Here is a 27,708-nt window from a genome sequence, read left to right as displayed (position 1 = left end):
TTGTGGTGCTGTCTATGGGGTCATCAAAGTGCAGCTGGGGCTTCCCGCAAGCACTTCAGGGAGGCCGTGCACTGGCCCGAGGCTGATTCCGCCTCCTATCCTCGGTTGTCATGCCCAGCCGTGAGGGGAGCCCCCCACTTCAGGAGCGGTCCCTGGCTCCAGGCCCTAACGTCCATGTCCAGGCCCCTGGTAGGGCAGCTTCTACCCCAGGGAGGCTGGGACTGGAGACAGCCTGGAGCTCTAGGCAATCCTGGCAACCACATGCTTCCCGAAGTGGCTGCAGACAAACTCCTACTTCCAAAACCTGGCACGGGCTGTGTGAGGCCTGGAACGCGGGAGGCGCGATTACCCTCTCATGGTTATCAAGTCACGTCATAGTCTCTTAGACCTATGTGTGACTAGAAGTATACACATTATGGAAGTGTATATAAATGTGAATACAGACACGCTTATTTTCCTTTTATATACCTTACATATATGTGTACACGTGCATATGTATAAAACATGGAAGAAAAAACCATACTTAAGATTTCAAATCTCAGTCGCAAAGGTCTCAGAAGCAAATTATTATTCTTAAATTCTAAACAAAGATGTAACATTTTACATTCTTACAAAACGTTCTCTATTAGCATTTTATTTTAAAAACTAAGAATGCATTGCACTCTCTCAATTTTGATTTTTAACTCAGCTCACAAAGGCCCCTGTACAAAGGCCTCCGTACCGCAGCAAGGATGGCGGTGGTCACACCTGTGGCCATTTATCCTCTCTACATCTAGCTCCTCTCCCTGAGGCAACACACCTCCGAAGTCACAGCCTGGCCTCCCAACTCTCCCCCGTCGCGGGCTTCTTGGCATGTTGCTCTGCTGCACACACCTCAGCAAATACTGCTGATTAGCCAGAATCGCCCAGAAATCTCTTAACCTTGATTCTGGCTGCTTTTGTAATTTGTAATATCTTTACTTCTGGTGTGATTTGAGAAACAACAAATTTTAAAATTAGAGAAGATGTGGTTTTTATTCTCTCCTTTCTACTTGCAACCTTGAAAATTCAAGTAGCAGCAAGGGTTTGTTGAGAGTAACTTCCACCAAAGAGAACCTATTACAAAGGTACTACAGAGTGTCAAATAACCACATAGATGTAAAATAGAGATGCAGACACAGATATAAAATCCAATGGTTAAACCAAATTGAGAAATGCTTGCCAGTTTGATAGGACTTCTAAAACTTGACATAAATGTTGGCTGAGGGATACAAGATGTTATGAGATGAGTGAGATGCTTGGCCTAGAACCACAGGCTCTCTCCTCTTTACAGCAGAAAATCCGTAAGGAAGTCAAATCTGAAAGAACCAGGTACCGTTGAACGGCATACTCAGCCATCCTTCCCCATTCCTGGGCCAGCTGCGGTGAGTGCAGCCAGTCGTTCACCAACAACCATCATCCATCCTCCAGGCCATGGCTACACTTTACTCCCAGGCTCCCTGTCATTATGTAGATTAGGTAAATCACGGCCACTCTCACCTTAAGCCTCCCCCGCCAGCATGGCAATCACCCATTCCCAACCACGGCAAGGACAGCCGTGTCCCTGGGAACGCAGAGCAGGGGTCGGGAAGAAACCTGGATCCCTAAATACCTCATGGAGCAGTCACCAGCCTGGAACATCCTCCCTGACGGCTTTGCAAGACAGAAAAACTCCTTGGTTCCTCAAGCTACAATACTGCAGAGTCTCAGGTCACAGCATCCTTACCTACCCTCGTCAGGAACCGTTCATGCTCATCAAGACATGAGAACAAAACTGCAGTGGCACAGTCACACTCGACGCAGACCACCTGCTGCTCACATTCATCGTATTAACACCAAAAAGCCACCGTGGTGGATATCCTGGATATGGACAATCGGCGGCTTTTTGCTGGAGATGTGCTTTGTGCATTTATCGCACGACCATCTTGGTGTCAGGAGGGGCTGTGCAAATGGCAGCTGTGCAGGTCACAGGGAGTCTCAACTCGCTCGACTCTCAGCCAGCTCCCACTATCAGTGCCCGCAGAGTCCTCTCCTCCGGGAGCACGTGCTTGGACGCCACAGTAGCCTGTGGATCCACACAACAGCACTGTGTGCCCCAGGAGCTTAGAAAGTACCACTGCATCAATGCCTCCACAGGTGAGGCCGGGGGCAGAAGCCAACCTCAAGCAGTTACGGTCCTCCGTGGGGCTGGCATCCAGGCAGGAAGGCGGCTCAGCGGCTCTCCTCTCACTGTGGAACTTCCTAGGTCCCCACATGAACAGAACCTAAATAACACGCAACGAACAACAGGAACGAGAACACGACCAACAGCTTCTGAGATGAGCAAGCTGGGCTGATCATGAGACACCTGACGGGGACGGTGCCAGAGCCCCTCCCAGTGACCTGTGAGGACGGCGCTGCCAGCATCTCCCTAAAACCAGCCCAAGTCAAGTTAGACTTGAGGCTTTCCAGGAGTGGGTAGATCCATTCAATCCTACAGTCTGAACCTTCCAGGCCGTGTCTCTTGGCCCTCATCTCACATATGGGAACCCGGACGCTGCACCATAAACGCAGCCCCAAGCCCTCGTTCCTTCTTCAACACCACACACCAGTACAGTGAACACTTAGGATCTGGGCATTCACATAAAATACTGCTTAACTAAAACTTCTGATTTAGAACATGTTTAATTCCTACTCACAGAGCTCAAAGTGTTCTGTCCTAGGAGGCGGTAGCTGTAACTAAGCATGAGAGAAGAAGGGATCAGAGTGGTGCCAAGTATTAAATATTCCTCTAAATCTATTCACCAGGTCGCCATGCTATTGTCACCTGCTTCATTTTCTGTCCTTAAAAGACAAAATAGTTACTTTTCAAAATAGACAACCTGTTTTACTGATGCTTAGCTATAAAGTAGCGAGCTACGTATCCAAAAGGGAGATATGGGAAAACAGAAAATGTCCACAAGCGATCGGGGTGGGGGGGCAGTTGCAGCAGCACCTGGCTCTGTTGCGCTGTGAGCCAGCCACGTGGGCTGGACAGCTCACTTAGCCACTGAAATTACATCATCTAAGATTTTGTTGCAGTTACTTTGATAAATTCTCCCTCTTGCTATGAAGAGTAAGGTTTGTTTTTTTTGTTTTTGTTTTTGTTTTTTTTTTTTGACTTGGAGTCTCGCTGTGTCACCCAGTCCAGAGTGCAGTATTACAATCATGGCTCATCGCGGCCTTGACCTTCTGCCTCAAGCAATCCTCCCGCCTCAACCTTCCAAGTAGTCGGGACCCAAAGGCGAGTTTGATTTCTTTGCTAACGAATTCCTAATTCACCTCGCAGTGGGCCTGTCAAGGCCATATGCCCGGACATCCACCTTGCCGACCGTCCATGTGGTCTCTAAAGTGGATGCACTCCGGTTGCCTGGGCTCTGCACGCGATACTGAGTCTCCAAGTCTGCCGCTGTATAAGGGACTGACAGCCCCAAGCGTCTCGACGCGCCACCTTGAGCCGGGCTTTATTCCACAGGGCGACTCTGCTTCCCGTGATGAGATGCAGCACGTGAGCACAGATCAAAGGGTATCAGCAACTAACCCATTCCCCTGGTACTAAGCAGAGGACCAAGAGTTTAGTTCCTTACTTATTTCCTACGGGCTTGATTCAAAACAGCTTTCTGGAATCCTGGGGACAAACATCTCTACCTGGTGAGAATTCTGGCTTTAGTAACGGAAGAATCACCTAAAGCCCATTTTGTAACTGCTGTTCTCATCAGAATTTGAGGCCAAAGGTAAAAATAAAAGGGGGGCTAAGATCGTGACACCCCAGTTTGCACAAGGCCAACCAGCCTGCTTGAGGGGGTAAAAGGAATAGGATTTTTAAACTGCTGAGTTTTAAAAACGTGGCTGTAGGCTGGGCGCACTGGCTCACGTCTATAAGCCCAGCACTTTGGGAGGCCGAGGTGGGAGGATTGCTTGAGGCCAGGAGTTCAAGACTGGCTTGAGTAACACAGCAATACCCTATCTCTTTAAAAAGAAAAAAAATGGTTATTAAAATAGCAATAAAAAGGTTAATACAATAAATTACTATGTCAACATGGCACCCCCTGCTGCCAGACGAGGTGCAATCTCTGTGGCTGTGAGGTCCGGAGAGAAATGTAACCGGCATCATAGGGAAGGTGGACCCCAAAGCCCCACAACATTACTCCTGCACAGTGTGTTAACCAGCATGAAGTCTCCTCCACAATCAGAAGCCTGGTTTAGAGGAACGCTGCCCACTGGACCTGGGTGGACTCCAGATGCCGGCCGACCAGACAGCCCCACCCTGGGACCCTGCCGGCAGCCCCGACTGGACAGAATGGCCTCATGAGTGTCCTTTCCCGCCACAGGCTGCAGACCCCGAGCCAGTCCTGGCTGTGACTGAGGCTGCGCATAAACGTCTGCGCCCAACAGCTCACCTTTGTACACGACACGCCCAGTCCACCTCATTTCAAATGTTACACTTGCCCCAAGGCGAACACGGATGTTACAGGTTAACTCACTGCATGTGTGCTAGACTTTCCCTGTAAGTGTTCAGACATTGCACGAACCGGATGAACAAACCCCACTTTCCCTGTAAACGTTCAGACATTCCTTGAGCACGATGAACACACACAGCCAACAAACCCCGGAACGTGTAATGCCGCGGCCTCCTCTCCTCCTGAGGGGCATGTGCTTACAGCTCCCCCAAGACCACATTTCCCAAAGCACAGAGTGTTACTCTGAAAATAAAACCTCCTTTTTCCTTCCTCTGTACATCTCGTGGTCGTGTTAACAACTAGTGCTACAAACGCAGAGAAACGGGGTATCATCCGTGCTGCTCACCGAATTCCTAGCACCAAAGCTTCAAGGCCCCCCAGTCTGAAGGAAGCTTCTATCACCCTAAAGCCAACTCTGGAGACGAAGGCCAAGCTGGGGAAAGGCTGTGTCTCTGCAAATCCACGCCACGGGGCCCTCTGCAGTTGTGTGTAAGGAACTCTTGGCCTGTCCTGGGGTTTGGGGAAATCAGGATGCAAGCAGATACCGTATGCTCTGCCACGGGACCGTGAAGTCTGCGGAACCTCAGAGGAACACGGAGACAAATGGCTGCACGACTCCCACAGGCCAAGCCTCGATGGGCGCCCGTGTCAAGAACACAGACACGCCGGGAGGGGCAGCCGATGCAGGCAACGCCTGCAACCCCAGCAAGCAACAGCGTCTCAGTGTGGGGGTCTCTGGCCAGGCTCCACCACAACTGCCATATTCTGTGGCAAAATTTTAAAAATAGGTTTTAACTAGTTATAACTCTAACTTGTTTTACACATAAACAGAACACAGGGTACCTACCAACAGGCTCCAAAATACTTTGCCTAGAACCAAGTCTAGAATGCAGATGGCTGTTGCTCTGAGTGTGAGGAGTCCCCTGTAGTGCCATAAATCCTAGATCTAGGTGACTAAGTGCTCTTCCTAAACCAGACGGCACCATGAGGCTCTGAGGGCACCCTCTGTCCCCAGGCCAGTCCATCAGCCCCAGCAGAAGCTTCTAGAGTAAGAGCCTGTGGATTTGTATTGGACGGATGTAAACCAGGCAAAGTCACAGGGGCTCGTCCTGGAAGCCCATCCGTTTACCCACTCATGCCGTGGAGAGCCCTGCCCCCAACTCCACACCCGCAATCACGCTCAACCACAAGAACTGGCTTCTAGGCCCTCAAGCTACTCCCTCTCGACCCTGGACAGACGCTTCTCAAACCATGAGGCCCAGAGTAGTCTTAACAGGTGGTCCCAGCAGAACTGGCCACTGCATGAATTGATACTTTGTGTGTGGGGAGCCTTAGCTTCCCGAGTAGCTGGGACCACAGGTGCACATCACCTCTCCTATTTAATTTTTTGTAGAGTCAGGGTCTTGCTATGTTGCCCAGGCTGGTCTTGAATTCCTGGGCTCAAAAGTGAACTGCCCAACTCAGCCTCCCAAGGTGCTGGGATGACAGGTGTGAGCCACTATGCCCAGCCTAGAATTGGTTTTTCTTAAACCTGAGTTTGACACATGAACCCCACTTACATAGATATCAGCACACTCTCCCAGCTCGAGAGTTTTCCTGAATCTCGATTCTGTCCGTTCAAGATCAATATCTAAGAAAGGGTCAGAACTGACCCTCCCTCAGTGAAGCCTAAGGGCAAATGCAGCAGCATCTCAGTGTATGAGGAGACAAAGTAAGAAGGGTGGAAAACACACACTGAAATTCTAGTGCTAGAATCATAATCACCAACACTTTAAGAGGGAATCTGCTTTCCAAAATATGTAGCTGCTGGATTAACTTCAAAGTCACCAGATTCCACAGGCAGTAGCTCACAGGGGCACAGCTTTCTAAGGCCGCACAGCCCGGGACAGCGTAACAGCCTCAGGGCAAAGCAAACTAAACAAAGGCTTGGTTCTCTCAAGGACGAAGGTGCTCAAGTGTTTCCAAATATTCTTCTTCTTCTAAGTAAGTTAGATGCCTCCTACAACACTGTTTAGAGTGCCAGTGTATTCAGAAACATGAAGTTGAAACTACATCTCAGGACCCCAAAATCACTACGCTAAAGGGACGTCAAGGTGAGGAAGAGCTCAGACCAAACCTGCCTCCCATGCTCTTCCTAACAGAGACAGCTACTGGGGGTGGGGGGAAAAGCCACGTACCTCCCTCACAACCGATCCACAAGGAAATTCCTCATGGACAGAGGACAGAACTCAAAGTCACCATCTGCACACGGAGATAAATGCGGATCTGACTGCTTCCTCTGGAAAGATGCACCAGAAATGCATTTGTCTGATCTACCTGTGACCTGGAAATCCCTCCCCGCTTCGAGCCATCCATCCTTCCTAGACTGAACCAACGTACGTCTCACATGTATTGATTCCTCACGTCTCCCTAAAATGTGTAAGACCAAGTTGTGCCCCAAACACCTTGGACACATGTCCAGGACCTCCTGAGGCTGCCGCAGTGTGTCCTCAACCCCTCCCTAAGGCTGTGTCTATAACCTTGGGAAAATGAACTCTCTATGGATCGAGGACTGTCGCAGAGATCCTTCTGGTTTACAGGAAGCATTCTCTCCTGCGAGTATATCAATGAAATCATGTGGAATTACAAAATGCCACTTTAGTAAAAGCCAAAGGAATTAGGGTTCTATGTGCTTCAAAAAAAAAAAAAAAAAAAAAGTAACGTTCTATTTGTCAATGGACCATGAAGCCCACACCCCCTTTTGCAGTGAAGATGTCAAACGGGACGAGAGGCCCCTCCTGAGGATGCTACCCTCTGACCCCACTTCCCAGAGTCCAGTTTCCTGCTGCTCAGGGAACAGCAACCCCGGCTTCACGGGGCTCAGGCCTCCAAACCCAACTCCCACCCATGCTGGAGAATCACCCCAGGGACTAGCTAAGTGGCAGGTGCAACTCTCACCTCACCCCCTTAAAGGGGAAAAGGCACCTTCCCGCTCCTCTTCCTGCTGGTGGGAACAGGGGCAGGAGCTGGAGGGTCAGGAGTCGGGCGGCAGAACGGAAGCAGCCTGGGTCCCTGCTAGTCAGAGTTGGCAAATGCCAACCATCCCCGACATTCACTTTGCAAATAAATCCTTCTCTTTTGTCAGGTCCCTGGTTATAAGTTTGCACCCATAACTTAAAAAGAAAAAAAAAAAAACTCAGATAAAAAATCGGTGTTTGGCTGACAATATTTCAATTATCTTGGGGCCTTGGGTCAAATGATGGCAAAACAGGAAACTGAACGCTGTTATTCAGGAAACTACCTTCCAGCGCCGTCTACCCTCCCAGGCTGTCACCTTATGGTTGTTTGTCTGCTAGATGATTAACAAAACTCTTCTGAAAACCTAGGTGTACAGAACAGACAAGAAGTCAGCTCGGGTTGAGGGGAAGCAGGATAAGACCCCCTTCCCCGCAGGATGGTGGAAGAGGAGGAACCTTCAGCACCTGGGTTTTCAGGATGCTGGATCTCTGAGAGCATCTCTCACAGCTCAAGTACAGCCAGACCCTCCTCTGACACAGCCTGTTCAGGCGAAGGTGGGCACCTGCCCTAGAGACCCACAGCCCTGTGCGGGGCTCAGCTGGAGCTGAACTTGCCTCCCTTGGTAAGCGTCAGGGCCAGGGGTGGGGAGAGGAGAGAAGCAGCAGGCCTGAGGGCCACTGTGGAAACTCCATGCCACGCTAACTCTCGTCTGATGTGCTCCGGCCAAAGCCACGCTTCTCGGAGGGAGTTTCCCTTCACACATGCGGAAATCATCAACATCTAGTCTCCCCACAGAACAAATCCTTCCCTAGGAGGCAGACGCTTGGCTGTAACACGGGGTAATGAGGGGCGCGCCTTCGTGCCCACTCTGTAGTGTTTCCTGTTACCTATTTTACCTTAAGCTACAAATGATTCCCGTTTACACGGGACACAGTGACACAGACAGCAAAACACATGAGATTCAGTGTGATCCCACACCCGTCACTGCTGACCTCAAGTGCTTTGTTCGTTTTGCTTCTAGAGTTTGTATTCTCTCCCCGGGTTCCAGGCCTGTGGATTCAACCAACCATAGATCAACATATTTTTTAATGTGTTTGTACTAAGCATTCAGACTTTATTATTCATTAAACAACTACTCGCATGGTATGTCCATGGTATAGCTGTTACGAGCAACCCTGACATGACTGTCTGCAGGAGGATGTGCATATGTCATATGCAAACACGATGCCATTTTATTGCAGGGACCTGAGTGCCCACAGACCTTGGATTCCATAGGCAGTCCTGCAGCCCACCCCCATGGGCACTGTGGGATGGCTATAATAGAAAATATGGAGGTTTTAAACAGTTATGTACTAAATCTAATCTTTTGTTAAGAAATTAATGTGTATCACTTGTATTATTTGAAAGTCCTTCCTGGCCCAGAGACTTGACATGTTCTTATCTTTTTGTCCACGGATCTAGCCATTCCAGTAAGCTTGTTGAACACAAATCAATGTTACAATTAAATTCTTACAAGAATCACACTCAATCTGTAAGCTGCTTTGGTTTTTAAAGTGAAATAACCAATAGTTTTGCCAACCTGCTATATCATAGAATAACAGGATAAAGCAGCCCCATGGCATGCAAAAACATGGGGTTTCAAAGCTAACCAGTATAAAACACGTTACAAACCCCTAAATATGAAAACGTTTTACACCAAAACAGATATTCCAGAAAAAAACAGGATGTTCAAAAAAGCCCTTTGCAGAAAAGCACTTTCCCCTTCATTTTTCACACGGTTTCCTGAAGCTTGTGTTTGGTGATGACCATGAACCAGAAGTAGCGTCCGCTGCAACTACTGTTACAGCAACACAGAATATTAAGGGGAAAAAAAAGGCCGCGCGCGGTGGCTCAAGCCTGTAATCCCAGCACTTTGGGGGGCCAAGACGGGCGGATCACGAGGTCAGGAGATCGAGACCATCCTGGCTAACACGGTGAAACCCCATCTCTACTAAAAAAAAAAAAAAAAACCTAACCGGGCGAGGTGGCGGGCGCCTGTAGTCCCAGCTACTCGGGAGGCTGAGGCAGGAGAATGGCGTAAACCCAGGAGGCGGAGCTTGCAGTGAGCTGAGATCCGGCCACTGCACCCCAGCCTGGGCGACAGAGCGAGACTCCCTCTCAAAAAAAAAAAAAAAAAAAAAAAAAAGGACACAGCATATTTCCTACTGATGAGAACAGGTAGAGTGTTATAAAATGAGTGTGTCCTAAAGTCAACAATGTTCAAATTCTAGGTCTCCCACAGACACTAGATGGTAACCGCCAAAGCTTATGTACCTGGCAACGTTCAAGGAGACCAAGTTCAGAGCTGTCACAATGCAGCACCATCCTCACGCGATTATCTCAGGCAGGTTTGAGGGCAAGTGCCCCCGTCACAGTGGGAAAGCTGCCCAGCCCAGCACTTCCTGAGATCACAGACCTTCGCCTTCCCACGTCTTCAATAGTTCCTTTACACCGGGAACCACACAACAAAACCTAAAACACTTCCTCAAATCTCAAGACAGTCTTTAGAGCTCTTTTCCTTGCCCCTTCTCTTACTGAAAAAGCTTATTTTGTAAGCAACCTGTAGTGCTTACCAGAGCTGGGGCGGGAGGAGAGCTAGTGTTTGGTAGACCGAGTTTCAAGCGTGGGGAGACCAGAAAGTTCTGGAGATGGATGGCGGTGATCGCAGCACGACAGTGTGAACACACTTAATGCCACAAAACCATACAGTTAAAAATAGAGTGCTGTGTAACTTTACCACAATCAAAAAACTGAGAAAAGTCATCTATAATTACTGTCTCCAATATCTTCCATCCTGTAAGTTACATTTGCTTTCGGAAATCCTCAGAGCAATCATGAAAAACTAATACCCTGTCGTCTCTGAAACGCAAAGTCGTTCAAGGGCTTTGGTTATAGGAAAGTAGCTGGAAAGCAAAGCGTCCGTTAGGCACAGCAGCCGTGATAGGACAAACACACGGTAGGAAGGTGGTGGTCATGCTACACACAGATGGGAAGGGTGTGGGGAGCCACAACACCCGATGCTTGGGAGGCACCTGGGCAGGAGCTGAGAATGTACCAAACACGTTCGATCATGCAACATTCACGGACCCCGAGTCCAGCCACCACTGCTGACATCCACTGTGGCTGGGGTGTCCTCCCAGCCTGTGATGGCTCGCTCCTTCGGTTAACTGCCTTGAATCTACTGGTTCCTCTCCTCATGGGCCTCTTTCCTGTCGTCTTCCTGTCATTTTTCTGTCAGCAAACACATTTCCTGTCATTTTCCTGAACTGACATGACATTTCCTGTCATTTTCCTGAACTGACATGACATTTCCTGTCATTTTCCTGAACTGACATGACATTTCCTGTCATTTTCCTGTCAGCAAGCACATGCGTCCAGCCTGACCTTGCTGATGTGCTCCAGCGGCCCTGGACTCGAGCCGCACTGTTCCATCAGTGTGGCATTCGCGAGTTACCTCCTGGGAAATGCCAGGTGATGGTAACATCAACCAGGAGGCACAGCTGAGAAGCAGAACGCATGGTGCGGTGCCCAGAACGTCACGTCCTTGAACAGACGCTCCGTATCTTCTCCTCTCCTGCCAGAGCTTCACTGTAGGAAGGCGGCCATTCTTCCAGTGCTGCTACTTCCAACACCGGGGAAAGCAAGCTTCAGAAATGAACGGTGTCAAAGAGGGAGGACCCACCAGCAGGGCTACCGGCAGCCAGACAACCGCAGCCCCAGCATTCCCCAGCCACCATGACTGACAGCCCAGGCTCCAGAAATGCACGGCTTCAACCTTAGGAGTAAAAACCCTCCCAATCCAACTATTATTTTCAACAATGGGATTGAGGAATGAGGTGTTCTAACCCTGCCTCTCTCGACAGCACAGATCATCAGATCCCAGTTCTTATAGGATTGGGGAGTGGGGTGGGGTGGGGTGGTTCCTAACCCTGCCCGCCTTCATAGAAAAGAACTTGGATATGATGACCTGTGCTAGATTAGCACTTTGCTTCTGCCATATGCAGTCATCCTCAGCACCAGGAAAAGTCAGAATCGTTGAGTGATGACACCAATACCAACACACGCCGTTCTGCGGCTCTGGTAACTGGCTGCACAGATACAACCCGATAGTGGTGAGGTCTAAAGACATCACCAGTCTTCCCAAGGATTGTGTTCCTGAATATTTTGCGTTTGGAATAACGGTCTTCTTTGCCAGGGCTGAGCCATGCTTCCCTCTCGCCTGTCCTCTGCCTTCACCAGCTTCGTGTGCGCTTCTGGACAAGTGTTTGTGCAGGCGCTATCACTTATTTCCACAGCGAGAATATACACAGACACCACACAGAAATGGGCAACCCCGTTAGGAGCTGTGCAGGGAGATCTAACTCATCCCATGTGCCAAATTCCTGTTGCCATGGAAATTAAACTAACTAAACTAACGTTGCTATGATCTCATCTCTTACTGTACCACTAAAGATCATCCGGGTAAGAGGAATGTGCCTCTGCATAGCATTCAGCTCACATTTACATGTCGGTTTTTCCTGAATATGGTTATGTGAGATAGAAATCAGTAAGATGGGGTGTAACATACAGTATAGGATCGTTGTGTCTCCTAGCCTCAAACACTTCAAGATCCTCAGAAAATGAAGTTTAACGCTGGGGACGTGAGTTACATAGTAACTTGTTTTGGATACTATCATATCAACACCAAATAACTTCTTGAATTCCTTTTTAAATTGAAAAGCAATTTACAAAGCACAAAAGCCCCAATATTAAAGAATACAATTCAGTCTTTTTAGCATATTCTAAAAGCTGCACATCAACCACTAGTATGTAATTCCGGGACTTTTTCACCACAGGCCAAAGAAACCTTGAACCCATTAAGAGTCAGCACCTGGCTCCTTCCTTCTACCAGCCCCTGGCAATCACCAGCCAACTTCCTTTTCTCTGGATTTGCACATTCTGGACACCTGTTGTGAGGAGAATCGTACAGTGCATGACCTTTGGTGTGACCTTCGGTGCTGACATCTTTCACGTCTAAGGTGAGTGGAATCTCAGTGAGTGACCGGTTGACAGACACCTGGACTGTTTCTACTACTATGAATAATGCTGCTGTGAAGATTCAGGCATGACATACTTTTTGGAAAAATGTTTTCAGTTTTCTTGAGCATATGGCTAGGAGTGAAATTGCTGGGTCGTACGGTGTTTTCATGCTTTTCTGAGGAACTGTCGGACTTTTCCAAATCAACTGCACCATTTTACTTCCCCTCCCACTAGCAATATATCAAGATTTCAGTTTTCCCCAATTCACCAACATGTCACTGTCCAATACTGGGGTTTTACCCACCCATCACGGTGGTTGTGAAGTGTTATTTCACGGTGGTTTTGATTTCCATTTCTAAGATGACGAATTCTGCTAAACATCTCATGTGCTTTTTAAGGCATTTATAGGTCTTTCTTTGGAGAGTGTCTATTCAAATCCTTTGTCCATTTTTAAATTGGATTTTTATTAAGAGTTTTTGAATATATTCTTGATATCAGGTCCTTATCGTGACAATGTATCCTGTTCTGTGGGTTGTCATTTTACTTTAATAGTATCCTCTGAATTGAACATTTTTAATTTTGATGCCGTCTTTTTCCCTTCAGTTGCTTGTTATAGCTTTAGACGTCTCAGCCAAGGAAACATTGCCTAATCCAACCTAACAGTTTCTCCAGGATTCTCCCCTAAAGGTGTTATGAGCTGAACTGTCCCCCTCCCCCAAGATTCCATGTTAAAGTCAAAACCCCGGAAACCCAAAATGTCACTGTATTTACATACAGGGCCTTTAACTTGGCAATTTAGGTCCCATAAGATCTTAAAAGTAGGGCCTGATCCAGTATGACTGGTGTTCTTTTAAGAGAATTTAGACACAGTCCTCAGTGCTGCATACACGTAAGAGAAACCTGTGAGGACACAGAGAAGAAGCTGTCTACACAGCATGGGGTGAGGCCCCAGAGAATCCAACCCTGCCCGCACCTTGATCCCAGGCTTCCAGTCTCCAGAAAAAAGGAAATAAGATGCTATTGTCTAAGTCGCACGGTCTGTGGTGTCCGTTATGGTACCCAGCAGACTGACAGAATGGGTCTCAGTCAGCTCCTTACATTGGAACCATGTTGAGCTTTGCGTGTAGGGTGAGGAAGGGTCCAGTCCATCCTTTTCTATGTGGATACCCCAGTTGTCCCAGCACCATTGAGTTGTGAAAGGAAAAAAGTAAAGCAACCCTTGCTGTCCTCTCTCCATCAACAGATTAGAAGATACACTGAAGAATCATGGACAATTTTGTCGGTTTAAGCCAGTGGTTTTCAAACTTTTGGGTCTCAGGAACCCTTTGCACTTTATTAAAGAGCACAAAAAAGCTTTCTCATCAGGCCGGGAGTGGTGGCTGCTCATGCCTGTAATCCCAGCACTTTGGGAGGCAGAGACAGGTGGATCACTTGAGGTCAGGAGTTCGAGACCGGCCTGGCCAACATGGTGAAACACCGTCTCTACTAAAATACAAAAATTAGCCTGGCATGGTGCTGAACACCTGTAGTACCAGCTACTAGGGAGGCTGAGGCAGGAGAATCGCTTGAACTCAGGAGGCAGAGGTTGAAGTGAGCTGAGGTCACACCACCGCACTCCGGCCTGCGTGGCAGAGCAAGACTCCGTCTCAAAAAAAAAAAAAAAAAAAAAAAAAAAAAAAAAAAAAAAGAACATAATTTAGTTTCTTTTACAAGGATAAAGTCATTACATCTTAACACAGTCTTAAAGAAGAAACCATTTTCCAAAATAAGCAGCAGCGTGGCAACAGTTTGTGCTACTGTGAAAACACCTAACATCTCTGCACCTCAGACAGCAGGATTCTCATGCCTGCATCTGCGTTCAGTGGGCTGCAGAGCCATGGCTGAAGTTTATGAAGAAAGTCCGACCCCATACTGATATACAATTAGGAAGCAGTATTTTCATTGTGTTTTCAGATCATTTTAGGTATTCTCTGCTGCCAAATGTAACAAGTGGCACTTCCGTACAGGCTGTCTGCAACACAGAGTCTGTGCTCTGGTCGACGGGCCTTTCTGCCCCAATTCCTTCTAAGTCGACTGGTCCGTCTTGCACTTGAATGGCTTTTACCAGCACACGATTTTGTAATCACACATTGGTTAGAAAATACTGGTTCAGAGTTATGAGCGGCTTCCACATTTCATTATATGTCCAAAAAACAAAACAAAACAAAACAAAAAAAACAAAAAAAAAAACCCCCACGTCAGTATCACCATTGGTCACATGAGAAAGTGGTGGACACAAGATTTTTATGTTTTAATATTCACTGGAAAGCTCAAATGTCTATCATTGGGAAAAATGTAAGGTACTTTCCTTGAGATGAAAGTCATTTTGTTCATTTTTCAGGCCACACCTGCAAATACCTCCATCTGAAGTGGCATCTTTTGTAAGTCATTCTTTATATAAAGGCGGCCGTTAGTGGAAGAAGTGGTTCTGCAGGTTCATAGTTCAGAGGCACCAGTGCTCTCCCAAGAGATAACCATAAAATCCACAGAAGACGCACCTGTGCACACTTCCTGTTTCTCACTCAGAACATTCCAGAAGGAACCCTGAATCCCAATGCCACAGCGGGACTGAAGTTTGCTCTCACCCACACAATAAACCCAGGGAGCTCCCCCAGCCCCCACCCCGAGGCCACAGCCTTGGTCCTCTATCTGGTCTAGGGGGGCTCCTGCAGCTCCAGCCTAACAGGGAACAGAAGGCACCCACATGTCACAAAGCCCTCCCAAGGCCCAGCGAGCACTTCTGCTTATGTGCCAGCCAAGTGCGTTTGACAATTCTACAGCCAGCTGTACGGCAGGTAGCGAGGTACCCAGCAAATACTCAGGGCTCACGTTACTAAGGAAGGTGCACAGCGAGGTACCCAGCAAGTACTCAAGGCTCACGTTATGGAGGAGGAAACCAGGCAGATAGTGAGGTACCCAGCAGGGTTCACGTTACTCAGGAGGAAAGGAGGGTAGAGACAAGGGGGCTGGAACAGTCTGTCATAAGCTTTAGCATTTACAAGGCTCGCTGAAGATTATCTGATTTGATCGTCACAACAGCTCACAAGATAGGCAGAGGCAAGACTATTTTCACTTCATAAAAAGAGATCCCGAGAACTGATGATGACCACGTGCTCTTCCCACAGGCTCCCAGAAATCCTCCTCAAATCATCTCTCAGTTGTATACATGTGATAATATCTCAGTCACGTCCCCTCTCTGCAGGGGAATTTTACTGCCGCCCTGCCGTTCCTTCGCACCCCTGCCCTCTCCTGCATTTCAGCCATGCCCACCATCCATGGGGAGTCTGCACCACCCCACCCCCGCTGCTGCTGATGGCTTGGGTCACGCTTACCTTTCATTTCCACCTACAGGGACCTGTTCTTCCTTCAAATGCAGCTCAAACTCACTCATTGTGTGATGCCTTTCTGTCATGTGTAAAATCAGTCTGTGGAATGCTTCATTTAGGAGGTGCTTATGTTGCCTCATTGGCTGTGATCAGGACCAAATTCTGAGCAAACCAGGTGGTCCCCTCTCCCCATCTCTGCTCCAGTGCACTTAAAACAAGGATTCCTGGAAGCATCTTTTTAGTCCAATTCATGCATGAGTCTGCCCCACACACTGCAGAAAAGCCCTGGTGGTCGGTGGTCAGGGCTCAGGGCCCCCCAGGTAGGTAAGGAGAGCTTAGTGCCCTCTCTGGAGTTGTCGCTCAGAGACCCACGGCTGGAAGGGAAGAAACTTGCATCCTGTGAAACATCTAGGCCCCGAGACCCACTCAGGAGTGGAAAACGGGGAAGGAGTCTTGAACAGACCCTCGGGAGGGCAGACAGTGGGAGCCACGGAGGCCACCAGGAAGGAGGGAGGCAGGCAGTGAGGCCACAGGTGATGTGGCCGGGAGGGAGGTGTTGTGACCAGAGGTGAGGTGGTGGGCGGATGACACGGCGTGGTTTGGGGAGGAGATGTGGCCAGGGGCAATGTGGCCAGGGAAGAAGACACAGCTGGAAGGAAGTGACAAGAGGGGTCTCCAGGCCCCAGACTGTGCCTGATTTATAGATGACATTTTACTTAAGATGTTATATCTAACTTTAAAGAAAAGTAGCAATTTCGACCATTGTGTACATTTAAAGCACGGTACAAATTGAGCACATTTCCCAAACCAAAGAACCGGGCATTGAAGAAAAAATTCATTTAAGATCAGAAATAAAGAGATCCTACAGCTCTTCCAGTCCAATCCCCACCCTAACGTGAATGGGGGGAAAAGGAAGTAGATTCTAGTCAGTCAGCATTAAAGGCAAAACCGATCCACTTTACTTTCTAGACAGAAAACAAGAAGCTCATCAAGGAATCCCTACAAACAGTAGCTTTAGTAGTTCCCGAAATGCAAAATTCACCTACAAAGTAAATCATCTGCTAAGTGTGTATAGAGTAATTTTTTTCATTATTGCCTTCCTCATCTGCAGGGGCTTTTTTAGACCTTGTTTCCCCTTAATTGCCTCCAACACCCAGGAAATTTAAACCCCACAAGTAAACCGTGTCTCGATTCATGCCCAGCGTCCTTTGGAGCAGACAGTCCGTTGCTCTAAGACGTTCTTGTCACCTAAGCACCGAGTACAGCCTGAGAACGCACAACACGCACTCACACAAACTCAGACAGTCAACAGGTGAGATACGGCACATGAGGAGGAAGACAAGATAAATGAGCTTCACTGACACCCCAGATCCGACAAGAATTGACACACGCAGCCTGCTCTGGTGCAGGTGACTCCTGGAAAACAGCCAAGGACAGCATTTGGAGAAGCAGCACCGCAGGCCAGGAGGGTCTGGGGGCTTAAGAAGGGAGGGGCGCCCCGACCAGGTACTGGGGGATTCAGAAGGGAGGGGCTCCCCGCCCAGGTGGCTGGGGGATTCAGAAGGGAGGGGTGCCCCGACCAGGTGCTGGGGCTTCAGAGGGGATTGGTGCCCCGATCACTTCCTGGGGGCTTCAGAGGCAAGGGGTACCCTGACCACGTGCTGGGACTTCAGACGAGAAGGCACCCCGACCGGGTCCTGGGGGCAGCAGGACAAGCCCAGGGTTCCGTCGTCACTTTTCACTCCCTACTCCCGAATCTCGCCCTGAAGTTGCAGCCAGTCCAGGTATTCATTTACCCATAAAATTAAGTATCTGTGAGTAACACAAGTCACTAATCCACACAGATCTGAGTCTACAGATACCTCCCAGAGACGCCACCATCCCTTCTGGTAGAAGAACAGCCCAGGGGCCCACGCTGCTAGGAAGGGAGACTGTCTCCAGCCTGACGCTGCAGAGTCCTCAACACAAAGTCTACCTTCTGGAACCATGCCGTCTCCTACAGAGGCAACTAGGGGCATGTAGGGTTTTTTAAAATCTTTTTTTTTTCTTAAGACAGAGTCTCCCTCTGTCACCCAGGCTGGAGTGCAGTGGCTCGATCTCGGCTTGCTGCAACCTCTGCCTCTCGAGTTCAAGTGATTCTTCTGCCTCGGCCTCCCGAGTAGCTGGAATTACAGGCGCCTGTCACCGCGCCTGACTATTTTATTTATATTTTTAAGTACAGATGGGATTTCACCTTGTTGGCCAGGCTGGTGTTGAACACCTGACCTCACATGATCCACCCGCCTCGACCTCCCAAACTGCTGGGAATACACGCATGAGCCACGGTGCCCGGCCCATATAGCTATTTAAATTTGACTAAAATTAAATAAAATTAGAAGTTCTCATTTACACTTCAAGCATTCAGTTACCCACAGGCGGCCACTGACCAGAGGCTGGTAGAGATGTCACACTCCACACTGCAGAAGGATCTAGGGACGAAATGGCTCTAAGATCATCTCAGAATCTTTATGTTGAAGCTACTAAAGTTTTACTCTGATTATTATAGACATCAGCATTCTCCCACTTAAAAATGTCAGTGTTATTGCAATGATCAGATCTGTGACTTCCCATCAGCTCTTCTCTTCCTGGATAGATAACTGTAGAGCATCTGCACTCTGCCTCCACACTAAGGGGTAGTAGAAGGCTCCGTGTAAAATCAGGGGGAGAAAAAAAAATGAATCCCTAGTCCGCCTCTCCCCCTATGATTTTGTGAAACTCCTCTTAATATGCAGAATAACTGCCAGAGTTGCAATAAAGAAGCATCCGTTGACCAGGAAGCAGCAGGGAAGCAAGAGGAGGGAGATGCAAAGACCCTCCGTTCCCTCTGGGACCCCAGGCCCAGCCAGGACTGAGAAGGGCCGCACAGCCCGGCAGACCCGCACACCTGATGCGAACCATACACACGGCTTCCCTGGGCCTCGGTCCCCTGCTCTGCCCTCACTGGCCACTGTGGCTCTGGGTAGAGGCAGCTCCCTGAGCCCCAACACCCACAGCCAGTCCCCTCCTTGCAGGTCTCAGCTGTGCTCTCTCTGCCTCCCTGACGCTTCTCATCATCCGCGTACCGTGTCCACTCTACCCCACAGCCCTTGCTACCGCCCACCCCACCACGGAGCCTAGCACACAGCAGGTGCCCAAGACGCCCCAGTGGGCGGGCATGCCAGGGTAGGGCTTGGAGTTCCAAGGGCCTCGTCCTGCATAACACCACAAACGCCACGGAGGCTGTGGAAGGGGTCCAGGTTTCAGGCCTGTACTCAGCTTCTCCTGGCCCCCGAGGCCAAGAACCTAGCAAGGGAGCGCAGCCGGAAGCAGGGTCCCAAACCCCCTTCATGCTCCTCAAGAGGAAGGGGGCTTCGGGGCACAACCCCACGAGCGTCTTCCTCCTGCCAGGCTGCCTGTCACAGCCCCGACACCTTCACAGCAGGGAAACCCACTCCTGTGAGGAGAAAACCACCAAGTACAACAGGAGCCACGTCCCCCGCAGCGTCTGCTGAGCCCAATAGCGACAGCAGCAGCCGGGCCCCCACTCAGCACACACCGACTCCGAACCCGCCACGCACACCACAAGGCCGACCATCTTGAAGCTCAGCTTCCACTCGTCAGGGCCCTCTTCCAGGAGAGCTCGGCGTGTCTATCTTCCCTGGGCTCACAGAAAGGAGTGGGACCCAACCCCGAGTGTGCACAAAGTTAAGCTCCCACTAGCTGTGCAGACAACCTCCCTAGCCCTGGACTGAGAAGGGGCCAAGCGCAAACAGCCATATTTTGCCCGCACAGGTACGGAATTCAGTCAGCTCTCTCAATGAAGTCGTGACAGGTCAACTCCAGGCTCCTTAGTGCTCTGGGGTTCACCTCGGGCCACTGCACCTTTGAAACGTGGCTGTGGACTCCTCTAGGGTGCTCACTTTCACGGCCCATTTCATTCAGACACTGCAGGCCCCTACCGTGGTGTCACTACCCAGGACACCCCTGCTGGCATCCTCTGAGATGCTGCTGCAGCTGCTGTGATCTGAGAACAGCCATGCACAGGCATCAAAGGGAGGAATTCTCAAGTCTCCTCCAGGGGCAGTGACTACAGCTTTGAAAGACGTTGCACTGAATCCTGGGTGAGCCTGGCTTGGTCCGCAATCTAATCCGGGTTGCTGGGGAGACACACTCTGTTGTAATTGACAGAGGCTGTGGGTGGCAGCTCTACCAAGACTGATAATTGCAACTAGTCTGAGATTTACTATCCATACTTTCTATTTGATGTTTCAAAGGAAAGCATCGTGAAGTTCCAGTAGCAAGGAATTTTCTACAATCTATCACATTAAGATACAGCAGAAATGTAGCTAAGATGTTCATAGGGTCTATGCAGAGGAAGAGATGGGTCTATTTCAGGAAAAGTGCTTGCTGGCTTTTTAGAAACATAGTGAAATCCCTGACAAGTAAAAGGTTGTTTATACTTTTTCTTTGGAACAGAGGGAAAGTTCTTTCTTATTATTTGAATACATTAACTATATTTAAGTGTTCTGGTAGACTGAGTATTAAATATTCAAAAGGAAGTAATTCTGTTCGGTCTATTTCATTCTTTAAATGTAGCTTTCAAAAACTGACAAATACCTGGCCGGGTGCAGTGGCTCACGCCTGTAATCCCAGCACTTTGGGAGGCCGAGGCTGGTGGATCACGAGGTCAGGAGATTGAGACCATCCTGGCTAACACGGTGAAGCCCTGACTCTACTAAAAACGCAAAAAAATTAGCCTGGTGTGTTGGCGGACACCTGTGGCCCCAGCTACTCGAGAGACTGAGGCAGGAGAATGGCGTGAACCTGGGAGGTGGAGCTTGCACTGAGCCGAGATCACACCACTGCACTCCAGCCTGGGCGACAGAGCAAGACTCCATCTCAAAAAAGAAAAAATAAATAAAAAGTGGAAAACACCCCATATCTGCCCTGGCTCCGGCCATCTCCATGGAGTGGACAGAGCTTGAGAAAAGCTCACTGTGGAGGCGTAGAAGGCCAGGCCAGGCCGGGCCGGGCCGGGCCGGGCCGGGCCTTTGCTCAGCAGATGAGCAAGAGGGTCAGCCACCCTAGTGAAGAAGCCCATGTTTGCTATGTTACTGATGATACCCACATAAATTTCTATTTGCCTCCCACACAGACCTGGGATCTATGTTTGAGCAAGCGACTCATACCAACAGTCCCTCCATGCCATCATTTCCCTGACCTCCCCAAGAAAAGCCAGGCCAGGCAGCGTCCCCACACGGGCACTGGGGCCCAGGAAGATCCTGGTCCTGCCCCTCTTCTCTCTCGTCCCTGCAGCACCCTGGCTTGCTGTGGAAGCCCAGCAGTGCTGGCTGAACCCACGTTCACCTGGGGCATTCAGAAGAAGCCTCTGTGCAGAAATCAACTGGGAAGGAGGGCTGTGTGTGCTGGTGCTGGCAGGTCACTCCAATGGATTTGCAGAACTCAGTTTTCAACACAGGTGCGCCACCAAGTCCCTCAAGCCCTTTGTGAGCCTAGAGCCACAGAGCCATTTGCAGCATTCTCACAATCTCTAACAACCCTGCACAGAGGCCCTGTTTTTCCAAAGGACCATAAAATTTTCCGTGTAGACAAAGTTTGACATAATGAAATAAAGTGAAGTCACCACTTCTATTTTCTATTAATCCACTCATTCAAACAAGTATCTCTTGAGTATGTGCATCGAATACTGTGGAATTAGGATTTAGTCCATGCCTTCAAGAAATATACATCACAGAAGAAAAGGTATAGCTTGTAACTAACAGTGCTGAACAGGCAAGAAATAAACATCATAGAAGGAAAGGTAGAGCTTGTAAGTAACGTCATAGAAGGAAAGGTGTAGCTTATAACTAACAGTGGTGAACAGGACAGAATTTCACAGGCTCATCAGGAGCCACCGAGGAGGAAGCCATGATTCACATCCACCTGCAGTAGATAAATGTTTCCCGGATAAAGTAACTTTTCTACAGTGATATCTGCTCCTTATTGTTTAATCCTGCTCGATAGGGTATTAAATTACCACTTTATGTGCTGCTTATATAAAATACATCATTGTCAGGGGAGGTTATAAAATAATACTTCACACAAGCTTGGGCTGTGAATGGTGTGAGGCAATGGGACGATGTGTTCCCGTGTTCTCGAGACGCAGAAGGGTCAAGACCCTGCTTCCCTTCTCCTCCCCACCGCCCTGTTCCCAGATGAGGGGTGGAGGCAATGCCGCCGGGCAGTCCTAGAGCTGGCTCCAGGGCCAGGACAGCACGCCCAGACTCTCTGTGCCCCATGTGACAAATACAGACTGTGGGGCAATCACCAATTTACCTGGCAGTGGGGAGAGTCCTTCGTCAAAAGCCTGTGCTTCCAGGAGCCAGGACAAAGCAGGAGCCCCTAGGAAAACAGTTCCGGGTGCTCCTGAAACCTGGGCAGAGTCACAGTCTGGCAGGAAGCACCAGTGATGCAGGTGTGCCCAAGACTGGGAGGATGGCCAGATGCCTGGAGACCAGACCGGCCTGCAGGAGATGACCACCTCTCTCTGGTTCGTTAGAGACAGACAGTCTGGGCTTCACTTTTGTATGTGGAGTCTCACAGTACAGAAATATCACAAAGGGATTAGACTTCGTATACCCCATTTTTTTAAATTAAAAAAACACAATTATTTCAACTAATTCTAAATCCAACAAAGAAAAATAAATAAGTATATAAACGCATACATCCAAAATGTAAGCCACAATCTCTTTACCCATAGGAGACCCAAAATTTAGTTTACCTTTTCTTCAGTATTATCACTTTTTTTTAAAGCCATTACTGAGGTGTCTCCTCACCGCCCCATGAGGAGGTTCATGGGCTCTTCAGGGCTCTTTGCTGTTTCATCGTTTTTTAGATTTAAGGGCAGGATCATTTTCCCACACTTGCTTGCTTCCCTGATCACCAATTTTTCACAAGGACATCATTGTGCCTCAGAAAACCTAGTAACTGAACTTCATTCAAAGTGAAAACAATAAGGACATGTTGGCTGCTATGACAGCATCCTCAGTCACCGAATCTCCCTGGGGGACCCGACACACCCCCAAACTCCTTGGAACTCCAGCATGCAGGTATCGCTGTGGCGGACAGGACTGACCTACCCTGGGGGGGCATGAAAGCAAAGAGAAGAGAAAGCAGGTGACTCATTTAGGAAACTTCGGTGATTCTCTCGAGTCACGTTTCTCAAGGTGTCAGGGGAGAGCCACATGCAGGGAACCTCCTTGGCCTGGCAGGTGGCAGACTCCTGGGACCCTCCTCAGACACGTTAATCAGAGAATCTAAAGGCGGGTAGACTCTGAAAAGTATCTGTAAAGGAAGGACTTAGCTCTGCTGTGACCCCACTACACATGGGGTCACGCAGGATGCTGCTTCCGGCGTCCAGTCTCCATTTCACTCTCCTGGGAGGAACACCCATCAAGTCACAGAGCACGGTCTTCAGCGAACACCTTCCTGCGCGACCTCCACTGTCTCCCAGCCCTGCAGGAGTAGCCGCCGAGTAGGGGAAACAAGTCTTTGCTCCTGACCCGGCCACCTTGACGCTGGGCATAAGACCAGCACTGCTACGTCTCTGGGGAAAGGAGCGGCCCTGGGCAGGAATGCACTTGGCAGCCCCGGGGAGTGGCCAGGTGTGGACGACCAGGCCTCTGCCCGCAGACACGTCAGCACGGCATCCTGGAGCAGAACTTCCAGCCCAGCTGAGCCTACAGATGGCTGCAGCCCTGGACAGCATCTTCACAGTGACCCGGGGGACTGGGCCAGAGCCGCTCAGCAGGGCTGCCCTGAATTTCCAACCTGAAAAAGCTGTACAGTCGTACGTGTATGTTGCCTTAAGCCCCTAGGTTTTGGGGTCACTTGTCACACAGCGACAGACAGTGGATGTGCACGGACTCCCAAGGCCACGATGGCCTCTGCCGGCCTCACCCGGGCTGTCTCATCTGTTCCCGTGACATCACGTTTCTCAGAGCCAAAGGCTGCCAGGGCCCCCTCTTTTCTTCACGACGTCGTTACAAGCTCACGATACAAACTGAAAATACCCAATATGTAAAATACAACGTATGACGCAATACAGGGTGAACGCGCAGGCACATACACAGGCGAAACAGGCGCATGCGCGAAACAGGTGTATGAACACAGGAACAGGTGTACATGCATGAAAGAGGTGAACGTGTGAAGGTGCACACGCGTCAAACACGTGTGCATATACACATGAAAGCACCAGACATGAAGGGCTGTCTTTGGGAGCCTGGTTTTTAGACATCTCCCTCACCCTTTTACATCTGCACGATCACAAACACAGCACACCACACTACTGAGGGGAAGCCCCAGCTTCTCATGGGGGCACATGAGGCTTTTTATTTATGCCACAGGTTGCATCACTACATCCTAGAACTGCAAGGCCCCCCACTGCCAGGACTGAGTCAGGTACACCCTGTGCTCCAAGGACCAGGCCGCCTGCCAGCCCATACGGACCTGCCCCTCAGATGGTGCAGCTGCTTCTAAAACAGAGGCTCAGCCCTACCCAGAGACCTGCAGTACCTGTTATTAAATCAAGACTTGGCTGTGGGTAAACGTGAAGATTTTTATTAAACATGACTCTGCAACATTCAAAGGACCATAACTGAATGCTCCTTTCACAGCCACGGCGTGTCCAGACGCTCATGGAGAAGGCCAGGGCGTGGGAACCCATGGAGCCCCGACAAAGCAGACTCGGAGCTGAGTGGCGCAGTTAGCACCGATTTTGTTTGACACTTGCCTTTTATATTCAGAATAAAATAAAAAACAAGACGCAAAAATAGCTCACATTCTATTTCAATTCTCTATTTTTGTAGTAACTGGGCCCCTTTCCCTCTGCTTTCCCAGCCAAGCGATAAATAGGCCCAGCTGGGATTTGTCAAAGTCTGGACCTCTGTTGTAGAGTAAGTGAGGAGGGTAGGGAGGGGAGCAGGAGTGGTGAGGAAGATTGGGGGATAGGGAGGGACAGAGGAAAGGAGAGAGAGAGAGAAACCCCCGAGGACTGGAGGCAGGAGGGATGCTCCCTGGCAGCCTCAGGTTCCCCATTCCAAGGTAACTGAGCTGGCATCACGCACGCGGTACCGTCATATGACTTGGCTGACACACGCCAGAATGACAACAAAATGCTTGAGGAGAAGACTAAGCACCAGCATCTTCAGATTAAGGTAGTGTCCCGGTTTCACGCTTGCCTTGTATGACATTGTATAAATTGTAAAGATAACACATTTTCTTACCAGCCACGCTGTTCCCCAAATACTAACTATAACAAAGATCAGACAGCATCTGAGTACTGAGCGTGTGTTAAGCCCGGTGAGGTAGGCATCATTTACTTTGCTAGAGAAAGAAACAGGCTCTGAGAGAAACTTCCTGAAGCCAGGCAGCTGTCTCCAAACCCACCTCGTGCCTCCTGACCCTGAAGGTGGAGGACCCAAGTCATTCACGTCAATAATTTACCTACATGCATGTCAGATTGAGATTCAGCCCCCAGATCTAATCATCTCTATGCAGGAATGTGTCAGGAAGGTATACAATTCTATGAGTTCGACCTGGGGGAACAAAGGCAGGCACCCTCGACACAGATGTAGGGCGGAGGTGGGCGCCCAGCGCAGGAGCATGTCCAGCCCTGCCCAGTCACACAGCCACCCTGCCATGCCAGTGCAGGAGCCGCCACCGCGTCTCGGGGAAAAGCAGCTTCTCCTGCACAGGAATCTACCCCTGAAAGTGTGCTCCTGAGAAGGTGTGGACCAACATCTCAGAAATTAGACACCGTGTAACACGCTTATCTATACAGGCTGCCTATGTCAGGGAATCACCAATAATTCCCATCTCGCCATCAATTATTTCTGGTAAATACTGGTTATTCTAAGTTAACTGAGGCAACACAAGAACAATATAATGGAAATGTCAGAGTCAATCAGCTCCATCTGCTGAAGAGCTGGGACTAATGATGAAACCTAAGGAATCCTGGAGAACGCAGCAGGATCCCAGACCCCGCGGACCACCCCAGCCTCCTTCCACAGGAGAGTTAGTCGTGGGGCCAAGGAACGGCTTTCCAAGGAATCTCAGAGGATCTCAAGGTCGTGAAAGTTTAATGGGAATTGAATATTTGCATCTGAGTCACACGAGCACATTAAAAGTAAAATTTCCTCTTTCCACTAGAATTATGAGCTTGCGGCGGCGACACTGGCTGTATCTCATGCTCGTGAGATGTTTGGGCACAGCCGTGCATCTCTGGTGAATCATTTATAATAATATGAAAGAAGTGCTTGGGCCCTCGATCCAGGACCACAGACCCCACCAACGAGGGTCTAAACAGGACAAGCCTCGGCCTGGAGAGGCTGGTATCCGTGGGGGCTGGGAGGAGCACCAAGGAAACTCAGGGGCAAGCCCCACCCAAGCTCGGCATGTCCTACCCCACGCAGTCGACATCAGCCACAGGGATCTTTTGTTTTTTGTTCAGGAAGGAACATATTAAAAAGCCCGGGGCCCAGGGCCTGGACTCCTCAAAGCTCTCCACAGAGCCGGGTTAATTGGCACCTTCCGTCATGTTAAAATCAACTATATATGGCTGCTGAGGGCATCTCAGAGCAGGTGCAACGCTGAGCTTTCTTGCTGTCTGGGGAAAGCAGGAATTCCAGGCCTCTGCCTTCCTACCTCCCCAGAGGCTCTAGCCCAGATGAGCTCAACTTCTCCCAGGTGAGGAGCACAGAAAAGCTTCCCACATGCCCCTCAGGTCACACACGAGCGGTGCAGACCCTTGCACCTTGGCACGAGCCCTCCCAGAGGCAGAAGCCCAGCCCTGTGGCCCCGGCCTGGCAGGAGGCAGCTGCTGGGGCCCCTGCTCAGGGTTCAGCACAGCGAGGTCCAGCCACAGCAGGTGAGACATCCACCATCCGGCCATTCATCTTTAACCTAAAACAGACACAGGAATTTGGCAAGGGGTTCCTTCCCCTGACAAACCCATCCTTCCTGTTCTCATCTCTCCCTCCTGCCCCAGTACTGCGCCCAAGGCCACCCAGCACTGCGCCCAAGGCCTGACTCCCAGTTTCACAGGGAATCCAAGACAATTAAGATTTTGAGAAACTGAGAGCTACACAGAAAATGAGTCGGTAAAGCCAGTGTCCACTGATCCTCCCCTCCCCACAGCGGAGAACAGTCCTCGGGATAAAACCCACGGGGCAGGGAAGACGCGATCAAGGTGGGCAGGACAGAGGAGCCACAAAGCAGGTGGTTCGGAGAACAAGGCCACGTGAACACAAAGCTAAAGTGCTCAGCGGCTGGAAGACAAAACACAGGAGACAGAAACACTGACCATTTAAAAAGAAAAGAAAAAAAAAAGCCTCACTCTTAAGAGTCCATCAAGATTTAAGTTCTCAAGTCACAATGTATCAGCACAGACTTCTCGTAATGTCTGAAACTTGGCACAGTAAACACGTGAATCAGTTCTCCCAAGTCCATCGTTTTCTTTGATGAGCCTCTTGAGTCTCAGGCTGGTTTCAAAGTAAGCCCTTCTCTGTTTGTTGATGATTTAATAATTAACATACTTGAAAACACATTGACTTCCAAATTAATCTGCTAATAAAATAATTACCACACTGGCTGTCATCCACAGAAAAAAACACAATCACTTTCTGGTTTTAAAAACATTAGAATTCGAAGCCCCTTTGCCCATCTGAACAGCCCCTGCTTTTGACAAGGGCATTCCAAAGCTAATCTGAAAAACT

At 49.4% G+C, this 27,708-nt stretch overlaps 1 protein-coding gene and 1 long non-coding RNA gene across 11 annotated transcripts in view; one reads left to right on the top strand and one right to left on the bottom strand.

The window, feature by feature from the left end:
* LOC139361616 (disco-interacting protein 2 homolog C-like) overlaps positions 1 to 26,188 on the top strand; it is a 65,054-nt gene extending 38,866 nt beyond the window's left edge. The window contains exons 4-5 of one of the 7 annotated variants that reach the window (XM_071090232.1): positions 12,368 to 12,550; positions 21,251 to 26,188. In XM_071090232.1, the coding sequence (XP_070946333.1) occupies positions 12,368 to 12,549 (182 nt within the window). In that variant the 3' untranslated portion in view covers position 12,550; positions 21,251 to 26,188. The other 6 variants (XM_071090230.1, XM_071090231.1, XM_071090234.1 and 3 more) reach the window with 6 other exon arrangements.
* Positions 1 to 27,708, bottom strand: part of LOC139361617 (uncharacterized) — a 176,996-nt gene that overhangs the window by 39,063 nt on the left and 110,225 nt on the right. The window lies entirely within an intron of this gene.

This window comes from Macaca nemestrina, unplaced genomic scaffold (genome assembly GCF_043159975.1).
Source record: "Macaca nemestrina isolate mMacNem1 unplaced genomic scaffold, mMacNem.hap1 Scaffold_71, whole genome shotgun sequence".
In the NCBI taxonomy this organism is placed as follows: Eukaryota; Metazoa; Chordata; class Mammalia; order Primates; family Cercopithecidae; genus Macaca; species Macaca nemestrina.
The sequence above is the reverse complement of the archived record's forward strand: the minus strand, read 5'-3'. Positions and strand labels throughout refer to the sequence as shown.